This window comes from Mesocricetus auratus, unplaced genomic scaffold (assembly GCF_017639785.1).
Source record: "Mesocricetus auratus isolate SY011 unplaced genomic scaffold, BCM_Maur_2.0 Super-Scaffold_100045, whole genome shotgun sequence".
Lineage (NCBI taxonomy): Eukaryota > Metazoa > Chordata > Mammalia > Rodentia > Cricetidae > Mesocricetus > Mesocricetus auratus.
Window position 1 is genome coordinate 1,186,132 of NW_024429222.1, and position 22,999 is coordinate 1,209,130.

A 22,999-nucleotide genomic window follows, 5' to 3' on the forward strand; every position below is an offset into this window, starting at 1 on the left:
TTTTCTCTTCAGGTCTTTGTTTTACTCAAATGCATGTCACAGCAGTAAACTTTATAAAAATCTTACTTTTCTTAATAGGGTAAATTTTGTTTTATTTTGCTGTTGTCGAATGCAGTTTCTTAAACCCAGTCCCATGCACATTAGTTACCTGGATAGTATCAATTTCAAATGTTCCTGAATGTTTACTTAATGAGTAAAATTTAGATAGAAGTAAACAAAAAATGGGGAAAATCTTTAGGATTAGTAGTTATGTTTACAGTTTCTAATTTTTAGACTCTGAGAAATATAGACAGTAAATTCTCTTGAACTACATTATTTACTTCATGCTTATTACAAGGAATTACTTTGAATCTGTTTACAACTTTTAGGGGAATATATAAACAGTCTTGTTTAAAACATGAATTAACCTGTTGCTGGGATAGACTCCTCTTTAAAGTTCTAAGCATTGTTAAAGATATCATAACAACTTTGCTATACAATAAATGATACTGCTCATGAAATGTTTCTTAGTAAGTAGATTTTATGTTTCTGTCTATTCATGTAAGTAAACTTAATTTACCAAATAAAAGAAATCAAATTCTCAAGTCATAAAAGGTAAACTAAAATTATTTAATGATCTTCAATTGTCTTTTGCACATTGCATCATGCTAATAACTGCTCATACTGCTTTCAATTAATCTAATGCTGATTGCTTCTAACCTTCACTAAACAGTTTAAAATCGGTGTAGTTTAGCCTGCAACGCTTATGATAAGAATCAAGTTGAAATGGCCCACTCACCTGATGCAGCCTTCTCTTCACCTGCTTTGTTAAGGTCTGGTAAGTGGACAGACCCCAAAAGGGTCAACTGATAATTCCATATATTGTTGTTTCCGAGGGTTGATGTCACTTTATGGTATTTTTCATTTGCTTTATTTTGCCTTTGGTGGAACAACTTTGAGTACCATTTCAGTTAGTGTTGGGCTTATGTTTCCATTGTGTTTTGAATTTGTCTTGTGGTACACAAGGAAGGCAAAGAAAGGGTGGGGACCCTGTTCTGACAATTGCAAGCTATTTGACCAAAGGTGGTTTATTAGTGCCTGGGAGCCTCAGTTGTCAAATGAAGTGCTACTATTAATTTTTGAATGATTTTTGTTCATTTTCTAGGTATTGTAGTGCACATGGATGTGCATTTATCTCTGTAGTGTGGTATAAATTCCTCTGGGTACATGCCCAGATGGTAGGTTTATTTTTAGGTTCTTGAGAATCCTTCAGCCTTATTTCCAAAGTGACTGCATTAGTTTATACCCCACTAGCAGTTTGTAATAGTCCCTTTATTAACGTTGATGGCAAAATTTTTCTTGTCATTTGTGATCTTGATGATAGCCATTTTGACTGGGGTGAAAGGGAATCTCAGAGTAGTTTTAATCTTCATTTCCCTGATATTCAGAGATGTTGATGACTTTTGAAAGGGTTTCTTAGACATTTATAATTCTTTTGAGAGTACTATTTTTTGGTTCCATAGTCTATATTTTAATTGGGTTGTTTTTTGGCATTTAGGTTTTTTGTTTGTTTGTTCGGTTGGTTTTTTGAGACAGTGTTACTCTGTGTAGCCCTGGCTATCCTGGATCATGGTCTGTGGACCAGGCTGGGTTTGAACTCAGAGATCTACCTGCCTCTGGCTCTGGAATGACAGGATTAAAGGCATGCACCACCACCACCACCACCACCACCACCACCACCACCACCACCACCACCACCACCCTGCAGGAGTTTAGTTTTTTAAGTTTCTTGTATATTCTAGTTACTTAATTAACTGGTTTTTTTTTTTTTTTTGTTATACAGAAAGCTTTTTGATTTCATGGGAGCCCATTTGACAACTGTTGGTCTTATATTCCTATGCTATTCTGAAAACCCTTACCTATATGTTGAGGTGTACTTGTTGCTTTTTTATCTAGAAGTGTTGGGAAATCAGGTTTTATATTGAAGTCTTTTATAGGTTTGCATATAGTTTTATGCAGGGTAAATATAGAGATCTAGTTTTATTCTTCTCCTTGGCAATGTCCAGGTTTTCCAACCATCACTTGCTGAAGACTCTTTTGTTTTACTGTAGATTTTTGGCTTTTAGTGAAAAATCAGGTAGCTTTAGTTGTGGGAACTTCTATATGGGGTCCTGTATTCTACTCCACTGCTTTATGTGTCTATATTTGTGCCTGTACCGTTCTGTTTTTATTACTGTGGCTCTGTAGAGTAACTTGAACTCAGGTACGATGGTATCCCTTGTATCCATATTGCTTTGCTTTCCTTGGTCTGTAGTGGTTCCCTATAAATTTTCAGATGCTGTTTTCACTGTCTGTGAAGACTGTCTTTAACATTTTGATTGTGACTGCATTGACTCTGCAGGATACTGCCTTGCCTGCTGAGCAGCCTGTATCCAAGAATGTGGTGAGGGTGTCGGGATTGATGACACAGAGACCAGTCAGGGGTGTAAAGAAAACTTTAAGCAGGCCCCAAGAAGGCTCAAGAGAACTTCCCAAGAAAGGCTTCCTTCAAGAAAGGCTTCTGCTCCCTCCCTTACCCCTGGCTGGTTCTGCTCTGACACCAGAGACTTGTGGTGGGTTGGTCAGGAAGAAGTGGTTAGTCTTTGGAAAGGTTGAGGACGGGGCATTCCCATGGGCAGCCCTTTTCAGGAACTTATTACTCTGGTAAACATTTCCTATAGACTCCAGATTGTTTTCAGTAAACATGTTTTTAGTAAACATTGTCTCACAGCTGCCTGCCCCCAGACTGATGGGGAAGTGGGTCTCCAGCCAAGGTCTGTTGTTCCCACAGGATACCTTTGGTAGGATGGTGATTTTCATGATGCTGGTTCTTCTAGGCCCTGAGCATGGAAAACCTTACCATGTTCCAGTGTCTTTCTCAGTTTATTTCTTCAGTATCTTACAGTTTTCATTGCCTTACTTAGGTTTGTTCCCATGCATTTTACTTCTTGGTGGCTGTTGTCAATGAGATTTTCATTTTCACTGGTTTCTTTTTTAGTATGTTTGTCATTGATGTACAGGAAGGCTATTGATTTCTGTGTACTAATTTTGTCATCTGTCACTTTGCTGAATCTCGAGTTCTAAAGCATTTTGTTTGAATTAGGGTCTCATGTATAAGATTGTACTGTTGGCAAGGAATGATATGTTGACTAATATTTTAAGCCTTTGGTTGCCTCTTAACTTCTTTCTCTTGTTGTTCTAGTTAAGACTTCAGTGTGTTGAATACAAGTGGAGATACTGGACATCCTTGTCTTGTTCCTCATTGTAGTGAGAATGCTTTGAGTTTTTCTCTGTTTACTATGATGTTTGCTGTAAGTTTATAGTGTATGGCCTTTATTTTGTTGGGATATGTTCTCTCCACCTTTAACCTTTACACATCATTTATCATGAACCAATGGTGGATTTTCTAGAAAGCCTTTTCTGTGCCAGAGGTCAAAGAAGGTGTTGGATTGCTTAGAAACAGAATTACAGATGGTCATAAGCCATCATGTGGATGCTGGGAATTGAACCCAGGTTCTCTGGAAGAGCAGCCCCTATACTTAGCTGCAGAACCATCTCTCCAGCCCTGTTTGCAAGTATTTTATTGAGGATTGTTGCATCTATATTTATCTGGGAGATTGGTTTGTAATATTTTGTTTTGATGTCAGGGGAATACTGGCTTCATAAAAAGTATTTAGAGGCATTCTTACCTTTTCTATTTTATGGAATAGTTTACTAATAGTATTGGTGTTCTTTGAAAGTCTGGTTGAATTCTGCAACGAATTAATCAGATTCTGTTTTGTCCTCCCCCACCCCTTTGGAGACGAGTTTTGCTTCAAACCCATTGGTTATAGATCTAGATCTAAATTATCTATTTATCTATAGATATAAATTATTTATTTCATCGTGGTTTAATTTTGTTGATTCATATGCATATAGAAATTCATTTCTTTTAGATTTCTTGATTTAGAGGAATATAAAAATTTAAGAAATTTCCTTATTTTTTAAATTTTATTGACATTTCTTATGATATCTCCCTTTGTATCTCCAATTTTCTTATTGGATTATTTTCTTTCTTTCTGTTAAATAAAGGTTTGTGAATGTTGTTATCTTTTGAATGGATCAGCTTTTCCTTTCACTGATTTTTCTCCCCCTCTTAGACAGGGCCTCAGTGTACACTCCTGGCTGGCCTGCAACTCACTATGTAGACCATACCACCCTGGAATCACAGAGACCGCATTCCTCTACCCCTCAACTGCAGGGATGAAAGGGCCTCACCATCACATTCAGCTCCTTTCATTGAGTCTGTGTATCTTTCATCAGTTTTTGCTCCGGTCATAATTATTTCTTGTCATCTACTGCTTTTGGGTTTGGCCTGTTCTTATTTTTTTCTCTCAAAGCCTTTCAGTGCATCATTAAGTTATTTATTTGACAGTACTCATTTCTTGATGTAGGTATATCACGTTACAAACTTTCTGTTTAGAACTGTACTTATTGTGTTGCATAGTTTTTGGAATACCACGTTTTCAAGTTTATTTCATTTAAAATATTTTTAAAAAATTCTTGGTTTTTTTCAGTGACCAATTCATCATTCAGTAGTGTGTTGCTTAATACCTCTATGTTTGTATGCTTTGTACATTTTCCCTAGCTTTTGATTATTGACTTAATTCATTGTGATCATATTAACTAAGGATGCTATTTCGTTTTTCCTGTATTTGTTAAGTTTCCTTTGTATTCTGAATTCCGTTTGCTTGGAATTCCTATTTCCTGTCATTTTACTCCAAGGTAGTCTCTATCATTGGAGGAAAGATGTGTTTCTTAGATCTACAAAAGGATGGATCTTGTTTTTAAATATAGTCTGTTATTCTGTGTCTTTTTAGGGAGGGATTGAGACCATTAATATTTAGTTGCTTTTGAAAGATGTGTCTTTCTATCATATTGATACATTTTCCTAGTCTTTCTTTGATTACCTTTGCTGATATTGTTTATTTGTCTTTGTGGTCTCTTGTGTGTGGCTACCCTTCTTTTGTCTGACATACACTTTCCAGTTTTCTCTGTAGAGCTGGCTTAGTGGTCATAAATTCTTTTAGTTTGTTTTTATCATGGAAAGTTTTTATTGCTATGTCACATATAAAAAAATAACCTTTCTGAGTATACTATTCTAGGTTGGCAGTGTGGTCTTTCAGAACTTGGAATGTTATTTTCCCCAGGCTGTTCCTCTAATGAGCCTGTCTTTTCACGTGATGCAGCCCTTATATCCTACAGCTTTCAGTACCCTTTCTCCATTTTGTGTTTTTAGTGTCATAATATGTTGTGCCTACCTATTATTTCTCTGTGGGCCTCTTGGTTTCTAAGTCATGTCTTTTTCCTAGAGTTAGGAATTTTCTATTTATTAATGATTTTATTGAAAATATTTTCTATGCCTTTGTCTTCAAATTTTTCTCTTTATGTGCCTAAATTGTAGATTTTGTCTTTTTATGGTGTCCCAAGGCATGCTCCATTCATGGATCTAAACATTTTGATAATTTTCTGTGAATGAATGAATGATTGAGCTCATGGTTCATTCTGTCACTTCATTCATGCTTTCCACTGAACTTTTTGACAAATTGAAATTTTTCATTTTACTTTTTTTTCAGTAATTCCTTTATCTATTGAATTGAGTTTTCAAATCCTTAATTGTCTTCCTTATTTCATTCACCTATTTGTATTTTCTTGGACTTCTGTTAGTCTTTTCCTGTTCTCTTTTAATTTGTTCAGATGTTAGTGTCTTCTTTAAATTCTTTGAACTATTTTTAATTGATCTTTTAAAATCTGTATGTTTTATTTTATCTAAGTTGTCTTCTTTGGGGATCATTACTATGATATTGATGTTGTTTTTGTGGGGAGCATACTATTTTGGTTTTTTGTGTTGCTTGTGTTTTTCTAATGAGTTATGCATCTGAAGTATCATTGTCAGTTGTGTCTTTTGCTATTTGTGTTTAGTCCACGAAGTCAGACCTTGAGATGAAAGGCTGGAGTAGGGTAGGGTAGGGAGGCTGGACCAGCTAAGGGTCCTGCCTTGGCTTCTTGTGGAGCATCAGCTGAAGAGGTTCAACAGTTGGAAGAGGAAGCTGGAGTGGAAGAAATGCTTTGCAGATCCATGCTTAGGCCATGGCTTATGTAGTGATTGGTAGGAGGGGACTTTGGGGGTCAGATGAGAGGTCACAGGGTAAAGGGTTGTCTGCCTAGTTCTTCACTAGGTCTGGCTACATTTGCTAATTCAACTGAAGCAGGCTCTTGGGGCAGGAGGAGGGCCACAAGTATATTGACTGTCTTACCTGATCTGTGCTGGGCCAGTTCTTATATGTGGTGCTCCCAGGGGTGGGGAGAGGTCATAGGCAGTCAGGATGTGGGCCTTCCTGGCTAGGTCCTCCTCAGCCTGGACCATGTGTGGTGGTTTGGTTGGAGCAGGGATAGCATTTGGTAGGAGTGGAAGGACTGCCCTTTTTTTTTTCATTTACCATTTTTTATAGATTTATTTTTATTATTTTCGTGTGTGTGTGTGTGTGTGTGTGTGTGTGTGTGTGTGTGCGTGTGTGTGTCTTTCTGTCTGCGTGGGTATGTGCATGTAGGTGCAGGTGTCCTTGCTGGCCAGAGGTATCCTATTACCCTAGAGGTGGAGTTTTCAGTGGTTATGGTCCTTGGATGTGATAATAGGAGTGAAACTTGGGTCATCGGCAAGAGCAGTATATGCTAACAGCTGAACTACCCTCTCCAGTCCAAGGTGTGTGTCTGTATGTGTCATGTGTTAGAGGTAGAGTTGTACTGGCCCCAGTGTTCTGTGGAGGCCAGACTACAACTGTGTGGAGTCTGCTTTTTCCTTTCGCCTTCATGGATTTCTGGGACTGAGCACAGATTGACATGCTTGCACAGCAAGTGCCTTTATTCACCGACCATCTCTCTGATCCCTGATCTTTTGTTAGTTGGTTGGAGTTTTTTGTTTGTTTCTTTTAATTTGTAAACAATGGGCTCTGTTGTTTATCTTGACTTTCTTACTAAAGAGTGAAGTTTTTAACTGCTAAATTTACTCATTACTTCATAGGAAATAGAATGCTAAAGAAAGTAGAATTATGTCTTAACATTACACAAACTATTGAAGTTAGCAGACCAGAAACTTATTAAATCAAATGCATCAAGAATCAAAGTAGAAAATACCAAACTTCAGTATTATCCATTTACAGAATAATTCCTTGACTAATACTTTGAATGTTTGCATTTTGATGAGATTCATTTCACCAAAATTTATAAGGCTATAAAGAAGTCTGTAGACATTTATTTTTTAAAATAATCTCAGCTAATTTACATCTCTAATTTACTCATTTGGAACTGCATTTGTGTTGGAAATTGGGTGCTTTATATTATTATATTTCCATGAACATTGTCTTTGCACAAAATTATTGTATCTTTGCATTAATAATCTGAAGCACTCCCTAAAGAGAAAAATGCCAGGTTCTGTCTAGCATCTATCAATTGTACTGGATTCGCCTTGACTCTGAGGGACTTTGGCATCTCTTCCCTTCCTATTCTGTTGTATCTAACACATATAACCCCTTCTCCTGGGCTGACTCCTCTCTTTTCTGGCAGTTTTTCTTAGGGGATGTCTCATGGTCCTGGGTTGGGAACAGAAACATAGTTCCATGCTGTTACCCTCAGAAACTTAGGAGTTTCCCTAATTTTTTAGGGACTTTAGTCAAGTCAGACTAAACTAAAATTCATGGTATTGATAAAGGAAAGAATTTCAGGCCTTGGTAGTTTAAAGCAATAGCTGGATATTTTATTAAAGTCAATTTAACAAAGACTTTAAGCATGAAGGTAAGGAGAAAAGATATGGGCTCGAGGAAAGCAAGAAGACACACCTGAGAGCATGGACATGGGCCTCTACAGGGATGGAGGGGCCGGAGGGTGGTGTAGAAGGAAGACATATCCAAATGTAGGGGTACAAGAGGGGGGTCACAAAGAATCAACTGTAGGCAGAGCTCCTCAAGGGAGTGTTGCAGAGTGGACGACATACTACAGTGGTGTGGATAGGGTTCACCATGAGAAAGTCAGAGAGAAGGATGGATCCAAATGTAGGGGACGGCTTCTCAGGGGAGAGTTGAAGTTAATCACCTTGGCATTTAGTCACATAGACCATTTTGGTGGTTCTTAAGGTATGTGTCAAAAAGTTTCTGAGAAACGTTTTTCCCTTTTTCTATTGGTGACTCTAAAGATGTCTTAGATGGTATCTTGTTTGCTTTCTATTGCTGTCATAAAGACTGAAAGCAACTTGGGGAGCAAAGGGTTTATTTCATCTTATATATCACTGAGACATCTGAGTAGGAACTGAAGCAGAGAGCATGGAGAAATAGTGCTGACTCATTGGTCTCCATGGCTTACTCAGCCTGTTTTCTTACACAACCCAGGACCACCTGCCAAGGGGTATCACTTCCCACAGTGGGCTGGGCCTCCTACACCAAGCATTAATACAGAATGCTTGACAAACTGGCCAATGAGAATCAGGACACTTTCTTTTTTTTTTTTTGGTTTATAGGTGTTTATTATCGTATAAGGGTGGTTGGTTACAAGTTGTTATTGGTCATGCAAAACAAACCTAAACAAAGGAGTTAAATTCAAAGATTTCTTAGGAAAAAAAGGGTGGTATAATATAGAAATGATAAGATTAGAGAGCAGATTATTGAATCTACTTTAATTCAAATCAGGACACTTTCTTAACTGAGGCTCCTTTTCCTAGGTGACTACTTTGTATCAAACAGACAAAAGACTAGCCAGCACAGACAGAATTGCAATGTTAAGGTAAAGCGAAGGACCACTAAAGAGATTCAAAGGGTGGATTCCCTGTCCTTTCTCTGTAAATAGACTTTGCAGGGAGAAAATCATAGGTTTGTTGGCTAGAAGGATGGACGGTCTACACAGTTGCTAACTAGGCTGTATCAGTTCTATTTTGCTGCTGGTGGGAGTCTTCAACCAGAGGTCAGGGTGAGAGGCTCACTCTCTTGTACTCACATTTTCCTGCCTTTCTGACTTATTGGCATCTATGAGATTTCAGGGTCTCCATGGCAGCTTTGGCTTCACAGGTTTTTTTTAGTGGCCTGTAAGGGCCTTTTCGCAATTCTACAATTTTACAAGTGGCTTTTGCAGTTGAAGACTTTCTTTGAAATGCCTTGGTACCAGTCACACCAGGTTCAGATCCTAATAGATCTGTTTGTAGATTCTTCAGCTTTAATAAAAGTTGGCAATGCCCCTAGATGTCTGCCTTAGTGGTCTCCACTGAAGTGGTTGTTGGATAGCCCTGCTAGCTAGGATGTAGCTCCTTCAGGTGAAGGGGTTCATTGGAGTCTCTTAGTGCTTCCTGTCTACCTGGCAGACAACTCATCAGCTCTTTACCCATTAGGTCTACTGAGTAGGACCAGGGAAGCAAGGTTCATCTTGTCACAGTGGAGATAGGATTTTTGTCAGTTTTTGAGGACTATATAGGGGCCTGACCCAAGAGCAGGGTGATGCAGGTCAGTAGCAATGACAAAGTGTTCTTTTCATGGCTTGAGGGACAGGTGGGGACTACCCTTTACTGATGGACCCCAGTCAAGGTCCAACCAGTATGTAATGACTTGTTGTGGCCAAGCTTCTCAGGGAAGACGGCCTAACTGCTTGGTCCTTTGGGTATTGGAGGTGGGGCAGGAGGAGGCATCTAGTTACTTCTTGGAGACAGAAAGGCTAATGTGCTCCATCAAGTGGTCTGGATGCTTCTCAGAGCCACAGTAGAGTTTGTGAACATCTTGGCTCCCCATTGGATTTCAGCTACAAGCTTGTTAAGACCCTGACTTGAGGATGTTACCTTGTCTCTGTGGCAGTTTGAATAAGAATGGCTCACTTATTTAAATGCTTAGTCACTAGGGAGTGGCACTGTTTGAAAGGTTTAGAAGGATAAGGAGGTGTGGCCTTGTTGGAGGAAGTGTGTTACTGGAGGTGAACTTTGTGGTTTCCAAAGCCCATGTCAGGCCTAGGTTCTCTTCCCTGATGCCTGAGGATCAAGCTATAGAGCTCTCAGCTATTTCTATAGCACCATGTCTGCTTGTATGCCACCATGTTCCCTGCATGATCATAATGGATTAATCCTATAAAACTGTAAGCAATTAAATGTTTTCTTTTACAATAGTTGGCTTGGTCCTGATGTCTGTTAACAACAATGGAACAGTGACTAAGCTAGCCAATTAGGTTACTCCAATTATGTCTGGATATTGTAAACTCCTAATTTGTAGATGTTCTGCTCTTAGCTGCTTCCACCTGCTTCATGCTGTTCTTTTACTTGTGCTTACTGTACACTTAAACTCAGCCTTTCAAAACTGAAAACACTGGTGTTACAGTGAACAGAGAACATTGATGGTTAGTTGCAGCTTGTAAGGCCATCAGAAAGTATGAACCCAGCTTGCTGTTTTCAGTTCCCTTCTACAGAGCGTTTTTAATTAGGGCTTCAGCTTTCAGGCCAATTTATTATATATGCTTATCTATAATACACATCTGAAGTTCTAATAGCCTCTGATTTAGCATGACTTTAGTCTAATTTTTCTGAGTTGTGTGACTGTTTTACTCATGAATTTCATCTGAATACCTAAATGGCAGTTTTGACACTTCAGCTGTTAAGGAGTCTCCAAAATAGCTCAGTGGGTATAGCTGCTTGCTATACAGGTCTAGAAACCCCTGAATTCCATCTTTGGAACCTTGTAAAAGTGGAAGGAATGAACTGACCCTGTAGAGCTGTCTTCTGACTTTCACGCACTTTTTGTGGACTTGTGTCTACACAAGTATCATACATACACACATAATAAGACATTTTAAAAAAGTAAGGACAAGAGACTGCATCTCTAAATTTAACGCAGTTGTTGATTTCAAATGTTTTGATGTGTTTATTGATATATTTTAATGATAGAAATTTTGCTATATCTCAAGTAGTAGTTGCTGGCTATCTTTCTATAACAGGTAACTTAATTGTTTACTTTCTTCTTGTCATTTTGATTGTAACCTAGCCTTTTATGGTCAGCCAGCCGTCTGTCCAACCCCATTTGCTTCCTTCTTTAAAAAAAAGTAAATGCGTGAGCAACTGAGCATCCTGATGGTAGATGATTCTAAGAGCACTAAGTAACACTGTTGGACTTCAGCCAGTTAGGGGCTATAGATTTTGTTAGGCTTCATCTGGACTTGTAAGAAAGTCAGGATCTAGAAAAAAGTCTACTATGTATCATGAATCTTACACACTATAGGAAATATATGCATGCCTAGTGGGCTGACATGTCTCTTAACCCTGCAAACATTTATGCTTTCTTGTAGTTCTTTAAAATGTATCTTCCTTTGAATATTTTAAAAAGTTATACTTGAATATAATTTCACTTGGTAGTCTGTTAAGTATTGATAGAGATTGTCTTAGCGTTTCTGTTGCTGAGATGAAACGCCATGACCAAAAAGCTAGTTGGGCAGGAAAGGGTTTGTTAGGCTTCCACTTCCACATTGCTTTTCATTATTGAAGAAAGTCAGGACAGGAACAGAAACAGGGCAGGATCTTGAAGGCAGGAGCTCATATAGGGGCCATTGTTGCATGAGGTTTTTCTGGCCCGGCTAGGTCCTGCTGCCCTTCTCTGCCCCATTACACACATAGATGCTTTCTTAGCATAGAGCTGTCGGCCTTTGGCTAAGGTTTCTTATTTGCTAGCTCAGTCTTAATTATTAACCTATTTCTAATAATGTAATTATTTCTACGTGGCCTTATCTTACCGGAGATAAGGTCCAGGCCTCTTATTCCACTGGGGTCTACATCGCATCTGCTCAACTCAATGTCTCTGCAGCAAAGAGAAGAGAGCGATTTCCTGCTTGTCCTTGCTTATATACTGATTCTGCCCTGCAATGCCACTTCCTGCCTGGAACACATGGCGACTTCTCTTTACTACATTTCCCAGAATCCTTATCGACTCCTAATCCTACCTGTCTTGTTTCTCTATTGGCCAACAGTGCTTTATTCATCAACCAATAAGACAAACATTTACACAGACGACCATTCTCCTTCATCTCTTCTGTCTATATAAAAAGAAGGGTTTTAACTTTAACATAGTAAAATATATAACAAAACAGTTATCAAGTAAGAACTATAGTTATGATATTTAGTTCATTAACACTTGGCAAAATGTCTACAATATATTCTATCATCTATTCCTATCTTTGTGAGTCTAAAGTCTTATATGTAACTTACATTTAATCCTAACTAAGGAAAACTATAGCCATAACTATCTGTGTTCAACTCCATCAAAGATCAAAGAAGGATACTATATAAACTATAGAACTGACAGAGACATCTGGCTCCCTGGACAGTCACCTGAAGTTCCTCTGTAGCATTGCAGCATCCATCTTCAGGCCACAGGCCATAATGTATCTGACAGACTTCTCAGCAAAGTAGGAAATTTGAAACTGTCCACCTGTATTGGCAATTTGTCAGTCATTTGTCTGTGTCCTGCAGAATGTCTGGTAGACTCTTCCATGAAACAGGTACCCTTCAGAACTGTCTTGTTTTGCAAGTTCAGCAGTCACTCTCCTGTGGGTCCTGCATGTCTAGTTTATCAAACAGTCCAGGCAAGAGCAGTTTCTTGCCCAAATGGCTAATCTCGCCATGTTGAAAGCAAACTCCATAATAAGTTTCTTAGATGCCCATCTTCCTCTCAGAGATAGTTGGTGAGCCAGGAGTAGTTGTGTCTCACTATCATATCAGGCCATGGAGGGGTGCTGCATACTGACTTGCTCAGCCTGCTTTCTTATGGAAGCCAGAAGCAGCAGCCCAGGGATGACACTACCCACCATGGTTCAGGCCCTCCCCCATTGATCACTAATCAAGAAAATGCCTTAAGGCTGGCTCTCGTGGAGGCATTTCCTCAACTGAGGCTCCTTCCTCTCTGATGACTAGCTTGTGTCTAGTTGACACACAAAACCAGTACAGAGGTCATCATTTGTTATTGCTTTCACAGGAGTTTTTAAATTCAAATCTGGCCCTTTTAAACATGGCTTGCTTATGTATGTTAATTTTTAAATGTTACTGCTTCTGTCTTTTATTTGTATTAAATTGCTTTTAAGTGGTTCATTGATAGGAAATATTTTTTCTTATTAAGCATTATTAATATAGAATTATTTAAAGTTTGAACTTATTTTCCTAGTTTGCTTTGTGGACTCTTTTTATGGGACTGTTCAATCTGTTTTTCTTGTCTGTTAGGTAATATTTTTTGGTTACATAATTTTATTTCCATGAAAATATATATTGAAGCTTGATTAATTGATTCTAATTTCAGCAGATTTTCAGCTCCTTTGTTTAAGTTGTTATTGCTTCACCTACTAGCAGTGTGGCTTTGAAAATTTCATAAAACCTTCACTTTCATTCTTTAAAATGGGAATAATAGTATCTAGTTATGTATAAGAGGATTAAATGAAATCTGAATTGCAAAACTCTTAATACAATGTTTTACTTGTGGTAAATGCTCAAGTAATAATAGTTACTTTTGTTATGGTGCTGATAGTAATATGGTTGAATAAAAAAGATGGAAAATTAAGGGGGCATGGGAAGAAAAAGGAACCCTTCACCCTGGACTGTCCTGTTGATGGAATCATAGAAGCAAGCAGCTTCAAACACGTCAGAGAGGAAAATTGCACCCAGTAACTGTCTCCTGAGAGCTCCTTGTGCTTACTCAGGGCCAGGACGCCTTATGACCTTTAGGGGTTAGCAGTGATCTCAGATTCTGAAGGCCATCTGTGTGCACTTGGGCCAGAATGACTTGTGACCTTTCAGCTGCGATACTCTTCTCAGATTCCCAAAGCCATTTGTGCCTCCCTCAATTTTGGCAATACCCTAGTAACTTTTTAATTTTTAAAGTTTATTTTTAAAATAATTCTGTGAGGAATGTGGGTGTTTTTGGTTTTTTGTTTTGCTTTGATTTTTCAAGACGGGGTTTCTCTGTGTAGCTCTGTAGACCAGGCTGGCCTCAAACTCTCAGAGATTCTCCTGCCTCTGTCTCTGGAGTGCTAGGATTAAAGTCGTGCACCACCACTGCCTGACTGAGCAGTGTGATTTTTTAAAAAAAAGTCAGGAGGTGGGGGTTCTTTTAGAGAAGTCACTTGGGAACCACCAAAATTCTATATATGCTCGTTGTATAACCATGTACTAGCAACTTGCCTTTTGGAAGTCTATGTCCACACTTGAATGTGTCTTAAACTTTTTCTCTCTTTCTATTAAACTCTGAGCCTAAAATCTATGTAAAAATCTTTAATAAGCTCTAACTCGGCTTCCTACTGGCTTACTATGAAACTCTTTTCCATAATGGGCAATCCAGTTTTCCTGGATGAGTAAGTGAACTCTTTGGGCTATGAATGGCCATATGTAGCTGTGCCTTTGTCCCTGAAGCTACTGATAATAGCTATTATTATATTGTTCTTTGTCTTTTCTTAGCATTTTGAATAAAATTTTAATTGTGCTGTACTCTGTCTAGAGTATTTAATTTTGGTAAGCATGGTGCTATCTGTATATTGATAGTTAGAATAAAATCCTTGTTCAGGACAAGGAGTCTAAAACGATAAACTTGAAGATCTTGTTTTTGGTATTGGGTCTGCTCTACATTCTTGAGTAGCAGGGGGATTTATTCTATAAAACAAGGGGCTTAGACCCTTTCAACCTTAACATATAGCACTCAGTACTTGACTGTCAGGGCGTCAGGGAAGAGAGCCTCAGTTGGGTTACTTTTAAGGTCACAAGACAGAAAAGGTTGAGACTATGCTAAGTTGCTTTGGTCATAGAACCAGATCTGTTAGCATAAGCATGCAATGTCCTTGAAACACACTTTCATGAAAGCATGTAGACCTTGGTATGTAAGCTGTTTGTTGGCTAATGGCTGGATTTTCCTGGGAAAAATGAGCTGCTGCTTAATTTTGCTATTTGTCTCCTTCAACTGCTTACAGTCCTTCTTCCTTCCCCTCTCTTCTTTCTTTCTTTCTTTCTTTCTTTCTTTCTTTCTTTCTTTCTTTCTTTCTTTCTTTATGATAGAAATACTACTTCTGTAGAGGACTGGGACTTCTTAACATACAGATTCAGCAAGTCTTGGGTAAGATCTCAGATTCTATGGTACTAGCATGTCCCAGGCAGAGCCTTTGCTAATGTTACTGTAGTTTTTTGATCAGAGCCTGTGTTCTGGGTGTACTAAAAAGCCAGTTTTGGTCACCCATCCTGAAACATAGTCAAAATAATTGTGAAAAGTAAGAAAAGATTTATTTAATGTGGCCACATTGGAAACAGGGACAAAAAGATAAGGCTCCCCTGAAACCCCCTACATGGGTCATGACTGAGGTTTAAGTTTAAGTGGATGGATGGGGGTGTGCGTGCCTTAGCAGTTCTACTCAAGCCTGTCACTATCTAGCTCCAGTCTCCTCTTCAAGGCTCTCCGGCTAGTCATCTGCACTGTGTGTGACTCTCTTTCTAGGAGACAAATTCCCCTCTGGCTGGCACAAGACTCCAGCCTTTATCTTTTCCCAGCCTGATTCCTAGGGCAACTCCAATTTCTTGAGGTATAGTGGTCTGAGAACCAAAGGGAGACTATTTGAGAATTCTAAAAAGAATGGCCTCGAGGCAGGCACTTTGAGGAGCAGAGGTCTGCTGTGATCCCTGTTTGTTGAGCAGAAGTCTTTCTGAATAGCCTCATTTCTTTGGTTTCTACTTCGGGATGTAGATCTTGGATCCTCAAATAAGCACACTCATGTTCCTAATGTCTGACTTAGTCTGTGATAAATATGTTGTCATCGTCTACATTCTCTACTGGACATGACTCTGGGCTGTTATTGGGTATGACTGGCTCTTTCTGTAGCCACTTTTCACTGCTCCTGTTGGTTTCTTGGTCTACTGTTGACCTTGATTTCTGTCCTGAATTTACCTGATCTGGATCTGAGGCAAGATAGACAGGGAAATTATAGTGATATGGGAAGAAAAACAAAGATAAGAAACAAGGCCCTTCATCTTGGGTTCATCCCTGTTGATAAAGGCAAAAGCCTTAGCTACCACTGATAAAGCCCACATTGCCCATGGAGACAATATATATTTCCCAAAAGACATCTTGTCAAAGCAAATAAATTATGCTTTCTTATAGCCTAGGTGATCCATTATGAGTTTCTAGCCCTCTCCTCTCATTCTTAAATCTAAACAATGCCCCCATAAATCCTCCTTATAACGTTGTTTAAAAAGAATTCTTTAGCCCTGTAAACTAAACTCTCTGAGCAATATTTTTTTTCTTTTACAAAGAAGAGTTGGTGTGGTGATATAATGTGAGAACCACCAAAATCATATGGTTATAGCTTAACTTTTCTATGAGTGTCTAAATTTCTCTTAACCCTTGTGTTGAAGATCTGTACTAAAAATGTCTCTTCATATTCTCCAACTCTGTTTCATTTTGGCTCACTGTTGTTTAACTTCTTTTGGAAAAATACAATAAATTTGAATATTACCCTAGACAGAGAACCAATGATGGAACAAAGGAATGGTCTACAAGCTTACCATCTGCTGAACTAATGAGCTTACTGGGGTTGCTTACAGAGGTCTGGGTCCAAGGTTATTTACAGGAACATGGACAACTATGGTGGTTTGAAAGAAAATGGCCGCCACAGGCAGTGGCACTATTGGGAGAAATGACCTGTTGGAGGAAGTGTGTCACTGTGGAAGTGGGATTTGAGGTTTCCTATGCTCAGGATACCGCCCAGTGTGTCAGTCAGCTTCCTGTTGCCTACAAGATGTAGCACTCTCAGCTCCAGCTCCATATCTGCCTACGTGCTACCAAGCTTCCTTTCATGATTATAATGGACTGAACCTCTGAAACTGAGTGAGTGAGCCACCCTCAGTTAAATGTTTTCTTAGTAAGAGTTGCTGTGGTCATAAAGTCTTCTCACAGCAATTGTAAACCCTAACCAAGACAACAATTGAGAAGTTAAAGGCTGATTTCCATTCAAATTTGAAGGTACAGAAATAGCTCAGTTTCATTCATAGTAGCATACATTGTATACTTAAAGTATCCATTGTCTAGACTTCTAGTTTTTTGGTTGCTATGAATTTCCTATAACTGAATTTTAAAGCAAATTTTAAGAGTCTTTTCTCATACAATATATCCTGACTATATTTCCCCCTCCCTCTGTTTCTTCCAATTCCTTCCCTCTTCTCCTTCCTCCCAGATCCACTCCCTTCATTTGTCTCATTAGATAAGAATAGGCTTCTAAGAGACAACAGCCAACCCTGATAAATTTGCTTGCATGTGTCCCTCCTCCTATCTTAATGAGTTGAGACTTACTTTGTGTTCAAGTATGTGATTAATTCTCGAAAATGTTTCTTGAGCCACTGAGAAGAAGATACATACTTTTGTGTTTGAATGAACTCTTCTGTAAATATCTGCTAGGTCCATTTGATCTAAGATATTATTTAACTACAACATTTTCTGCTTCATTTTTGTCTGGACACATCTATTGTCAAAAGTGGAGTATTGAAGTCACTCACTATCAATGTGTGAGTGTCAGTTTGTGATTTTAACTATAAGCAATGATCCAGTAAAATTGAAAGACTCTTGTCCATAAAGAAGATCTAAATTAATAAAATTAGAGATGAAAAGGGTTACATCATAACAGACTCCAGAGAGAAACTACAGAGAATCAAAAGGACATACTTTGCTAGATGATGGTGGTGCACACCTTTAATCCCAGCACTCAGGAGGCAGAGGCAGGTGGATCTCTGTGAGTTTGAGGCCAGCCTGGTCTACAGAGTGAGTTCCAGGACAGCTAGGGCTACAGAGAGAAACACTGTCTCACAATATAAAACAAAAGATAAAAAAGGTGTGAGGGACATATTTAAAAAATCTGTACTCCACCAAAAAGAAATGTATACATTTCTTGATACATACCACCAAAGTCAAATCAAAATCAGATAAACACTTCAAAAAGACAAATACCCCGTTGTGAAATAGAAGCATTAATGAAAAGTCTCTGTACCAAAAATATTCAGGGACAGATTGATTCAGCATTGGTTTCTATTAGAGCATCACAGATGAATTAATACCAATAGTCTTCAAATTATTCCATAAAATAAAAAGTAAAGGAATATTTTTCATTTTCATGAGACCCCAATTACACTGACACCTAAACTACGTAGAGACTCCACAAAGAATGAATATTACAGACTAATATCCCTTATGAACATAGTTTCAAAAATTCCCAATAAGATACTTGCACACAAAATCCAAGAACACACAAAAAGGTTTATCCACTATGATCAAGTAGGCTTTGTCCCAGGGATGGTTCAACATAGGTAAACCAATAAATATAATTCACCACATAAATAGACAGAAAGTCAAAATCCACATGATCATCTCATTATATGCAGAAAAGTCTTTTGGCAAAAAAATCATATATCTTCTCACAATAAAAGTCCTGGAAAGACTACATACATGTTCAATAAAATAAAAGCAGTTTACCACAAGCCTACAGCCAACATCAAATTAAATGAAGAGGAACTCCATCCATTTCCTCTAAAATCAGAAACAAGACCTCGATGTCTACTCCTTACCTATTCAATATAGAACTTGAAGTCTTAGCTAGAGCATTAAGACAACTGAAGGAGACCCAGGGAACACAAATTGGAAAGGAGGAAGTCAAAGTATTTGCAATTATATGCTTGTAATCATAAATAATCCTAAAAACTCCACCAGGAAACTTCTACAGCTGGTAAACACTTTCAGCAAAGTAGCAGGATACAAAACACACAAAAATCAGTAACTTTCCTGTAAACAAATGTGAAACAGACTGAGAAAGAAATCATGGAAAAATACCATTCAGAATAGCCTCAAAAATACATCTTGGGATAATGCTAACTAAAATGAAATACTTGTATGATTAAAGACTTTAAGACATTGAAGAAAAGAAGACATCAGAAAGCAAATATGTCCCATCATCATGTATCACTAGGATTAATAAAGTGAAAATGACCTTCCCAAAACAATGAATGATTCAATGAAATCCCCATAAAAATTCCAACACAATTCTTCACAGAAATTGAAAGGACAATTTTCAGCTTCATGTGAAAAAGAAAAAAACTCAGAACAGCTAAAACAGCTCTGAATAATAAAAGAACTGCTTGAGAGTGGTAAGTAAACTGAGATTGTCTTTAATTTAAATAAATAAAAATTAAAGAACTGCTAGAGATATCACCATTCATGATTTCAAGTTGTCACAGAAGTGTAGTAATAAATACAGTATAATATTGACATAAAAACAAACAGATGAAAACCATGGATGAATAGAATGTATTTGACAACCCAGATGTAAGTTCAAACACTTACAGACACCTGGCTTTTGACAAGACAAAAATACATAGTGGAGGAAAGACAGAATCTTCAACAAATGGTGCTGGTCAAACTGGATGGCAACAAGTAGAAGATTGCAAATAGATCCGTATTTATTATTCTGCACAAAATTCAGCTTCAACTGAATCAAGAACCTCAACTTAAGACCATATACCCTGAATCTGATAGAGGAGAAAGAGGAGGATGGATAAATTTGAACTCATTGGCACACGAGAAGATTTTCTGAATATACCATTAATACCAAAGGCAGTAAGACCCACAATTAATAAATGGTACTTCATGAAACTGAAAAACTTCTCTATGGCATAGGATGACATTATTCATACAAACAACAGCCTAATGAATGGGAAATTATCTTTACCTATTGTACATATGATGTAGGGTTAGGATCTAAAATATGTGAAGAACTAAAGCAAACAAGAAATCCCAAACCACAAACAAATCCAAATGTAAGTGCCTGTGCTTACCAGGTCAAGGTCACTTGATAGGATCTTGAGGAATGAAACCAGGCCAGTTGGAGGGTCCACAACAAAACTTTAATGTGTGGTAATTTTATTGAGAACAATCAGAGGTTTTATACGGAATATATTGCAATTTCCAGGATTAATAGATGTAGTTGCCAAGATACACTGACATTTGCAAGCTATACAAGGTACACAACTGTCCTGTCAAACCTTCATGCTTCCTTACCTACTAAGGGAACTTACAGAGATACATAAAGTGCCCTGAACGCTTCACTGCCTGAGGGTTCTCATCTGTCTCTAGGGAACTGGAAGGCACACTGTGCCCCAGGAGCCATGGAATCTAACCTGAAAAATCTATGATGCTTGCCTCTCAAGGAAGCTAGGCCAGGCCAACTCCATGGTTCCCTTCAACCAAATACCTAATTTTAAAATTCATTACAGAAATAGAGAGTTCTCAAAAGATGAAACACAAATGGTAGAAAAAAAACACATGGAGAAATGTTCAACATCCTTAGTCATCAGGAAAATGCAAATCAAAACTACTTTGAAATTTCATCTTACACCAGTCAGAATGGCTAAGATCAAAAAAACAAGTGACAGCTGATGCTGGCAAGGATGTTGGGTAAGGAGAGCACTCATCTATGGCTGGTGAGAGCACAAGCTTGTACAGACACTGTGTTTCAGTGTGGTAGTTCCTTCGGAAGCTGGGGATATATCTGTGTCAAGATCCAGCCATACCACTCTTGTATATGTACCCAAAGGACTGTACATCCATGTTCATAGCTCCTTTGTTCATAATTGGTGAGGAAATAGAAGCAACCTAGATGCCCTTCACTGGATGAGTGAATAATGAAAATGTGCTTTATTTATATAACACAACAGTATTCAACTGTTAAAAAATGAAATCATTGTCTGAAAATTTTTCAAGAAAATGATGTTGATTGGCATATAAAAGCATAAAAATTATGTGTTCATTTTGATCATTCTACACATTTTTTGTTTCTTTGGTTTCATCTTTTTGAGATAGACTCTCATTTATAGTACAACTTGGTGTTGTACTTATTAACTTATCCTACACTGAAATTTTTTAAAATTACATTTACTCATTCTCTCTGTCTCTCTGTCTCTGTCTCTGTCTCTCTCTGTATGTGTGTGTGTGAGTGTGTGTGTGTGTGTGTGTGTGTGTGTGTGTGTGTGTACATGTCAGAGCACTACTTTTTTTTTTTTTTTTTTTTTTTTTTTTGGTTTTTCAAGACAGGGTTTCTCTGTGGCTTTGGAGGCTGTCCTGGGACTCGCTTGGTAGTCCAGGCTGGTCTCGAACTCACAGAGAACCGCCTGCCTCTGCCACCAACGCCCGGCCCAGAGCACTACTTATAGGAGCTACTTCTTTCTTTCCACCATATAGGTTTCAGGTAATGGTTTCCTTGTCTTGATAGCAAGTGTCTTTATGCCCTTGAGCCATCTTGCTGACCCCATTCTACACTTTGATTTCTCTCCCCAGATTCTTGAGTTTAATTTGTTAATCTCAGAGAAATGTACTTTTCTGGGGTGCTTGCCAATTGGCTATAGCCAAGAATGCAGGAAATTAATGACATGTTAGTGAAATTAAGTTTAGCTCTTAGGAATCATGCTACAGAAGTGATCATTTTAGTCATAAAGTCTCACATGAAGACCTCTACATCACTGTGTATGATATGGGAGCACACGTTAGAGCTTCCTGTTTGCTTTTCTAGGTGCAGTGGTTACTGAAAGCAGCTACTATGGTTTTCCACAATCTTGCACATAGGTTCTGCATTGCTTGTGACAAAACAAGGCTGCTTTAATGCCATATTTGTTTTACCCAACTATCCTTTCCTGTTTCTTAAAAATCACTGATAATTTAATTTGCAAATTTAGAAATCACTATGTGGAACATCTATCCTAATATTGATGAAAATTTTTGTGTTAACTACTTTATAGATCAGCAATTCTTTGATTTCACATTTTGTGCTCAATTCCTTCCTAACTGCCCAAGAGCATAAGAAAATTCATGATAGTAAATGAAGAAAATTGGTGGCTTTTTATGGCTTATGCTGGTAATTTTACTACAAATATTTCACTTTGATAGCCATTACACATTTTTCCCTACTTTTCAGATGAGACGGTCTCGTTCAGAGATAATGCAGATCCTGGAAATTGCAAGATGGGTAGTAGTGAATGTAGCTCAGTTTTCTGTGTTAAAACCCACTTTATTGTCTCAGGTATTTAAGACAATCTTTCTCTATGATTTTATTCATTTTCTGGGGACCAGTATTAGATGTAGGTTAGGTGACATCTGCTTTACTCGACTGAATTTTAGGTCTGATTATATTTACTTAAGAGTGAAAACTGGCTCCTAAAAGCTATGGCTTGGATTGCATACAGGGAAATTTGATCCACTGATGACTGTCCTTTGCAAAAGTCAATTCCTCTTCATTGATAGTCAGCAAATTGCTAGTGTAAGGATGATATACAAATAGTTCTAAAAAGTTCAGCTTGCATTACCTGGTGTTATAGTTGGGATCTGCAATGTTCTCCAAAGTCCTATATGTTAAAGGCTTGGTTACAGTCTCTGGTGCTTTTGGGAGGTTATAGAATCTTTGGGAGGTAGGGTCTACCAGCAAGAACTTATTGTTTTTGAGATAGGGTCTCATTACATAACCCTGGCTGTCCTGGAACTCACTGTGTAGACCTGGTTGGCCTGGGACTTACAGAGATCTGCTTCTGCCTCCCAAATGCTGGCATTAAATGCATAGGCTACCATGCGTGGCTCGCTACCAGGTAGAAGTTGAATGAATGTGCCCTTGAAAGGGATATTGGAATGCTGTTGTCTTCCTCTCGGCATCCTCACCACTGTGATATGGACAGGCTCCTTTGTCATGTGTTCTGTATTATAGTGTGTCGTTGCAAGCCCAATGTAACAGGTCCAAGTAAATGTAGACTGAAACTTTGAACCCAAATAAACTGTTCCTCCATTTAAATGTATTATTTGTAAAAAAAATACACTAAATTTATTGTCATAGCAGAACTTTTACAATGCACATGCAAACTATGCTCTCCTTTAGAAGTATTTCTAGT

General features: G+C 38.1%; 1 protein-coding gene across 6 annotated transcripts in view; it reads left to right on the forward strand.

Annotated features, from left to right (window-relative positions):
- The window catches only part of Phkb (phosphorylase kinase regulatory subunit beta), a 183,520-nt gene that overhangs the window by 1,353 nt on the left and 159,168 nt on the right, over window positions 1-22,999 (forward strand). For 2 of the 6 annotated variants that reach the window (XM_013119903.3, XM_013119904.3), the window contains exon 2: window positions 713-817. The exons of the other annotated variants lie outside the window; for them this stretch is intronic. In XM_013119903.3, coding sequence (XP_012975357.1) covers window positions 766-817 — 52 coding nt within the window. In that variant the 5' untranslated portion in view covers window positions 713-765. The remainder of the gene's footprint in view (window positions 1-712; window positions 818-22,999) is intronic. 6 annotated transcript variants of the gene reach the window in all.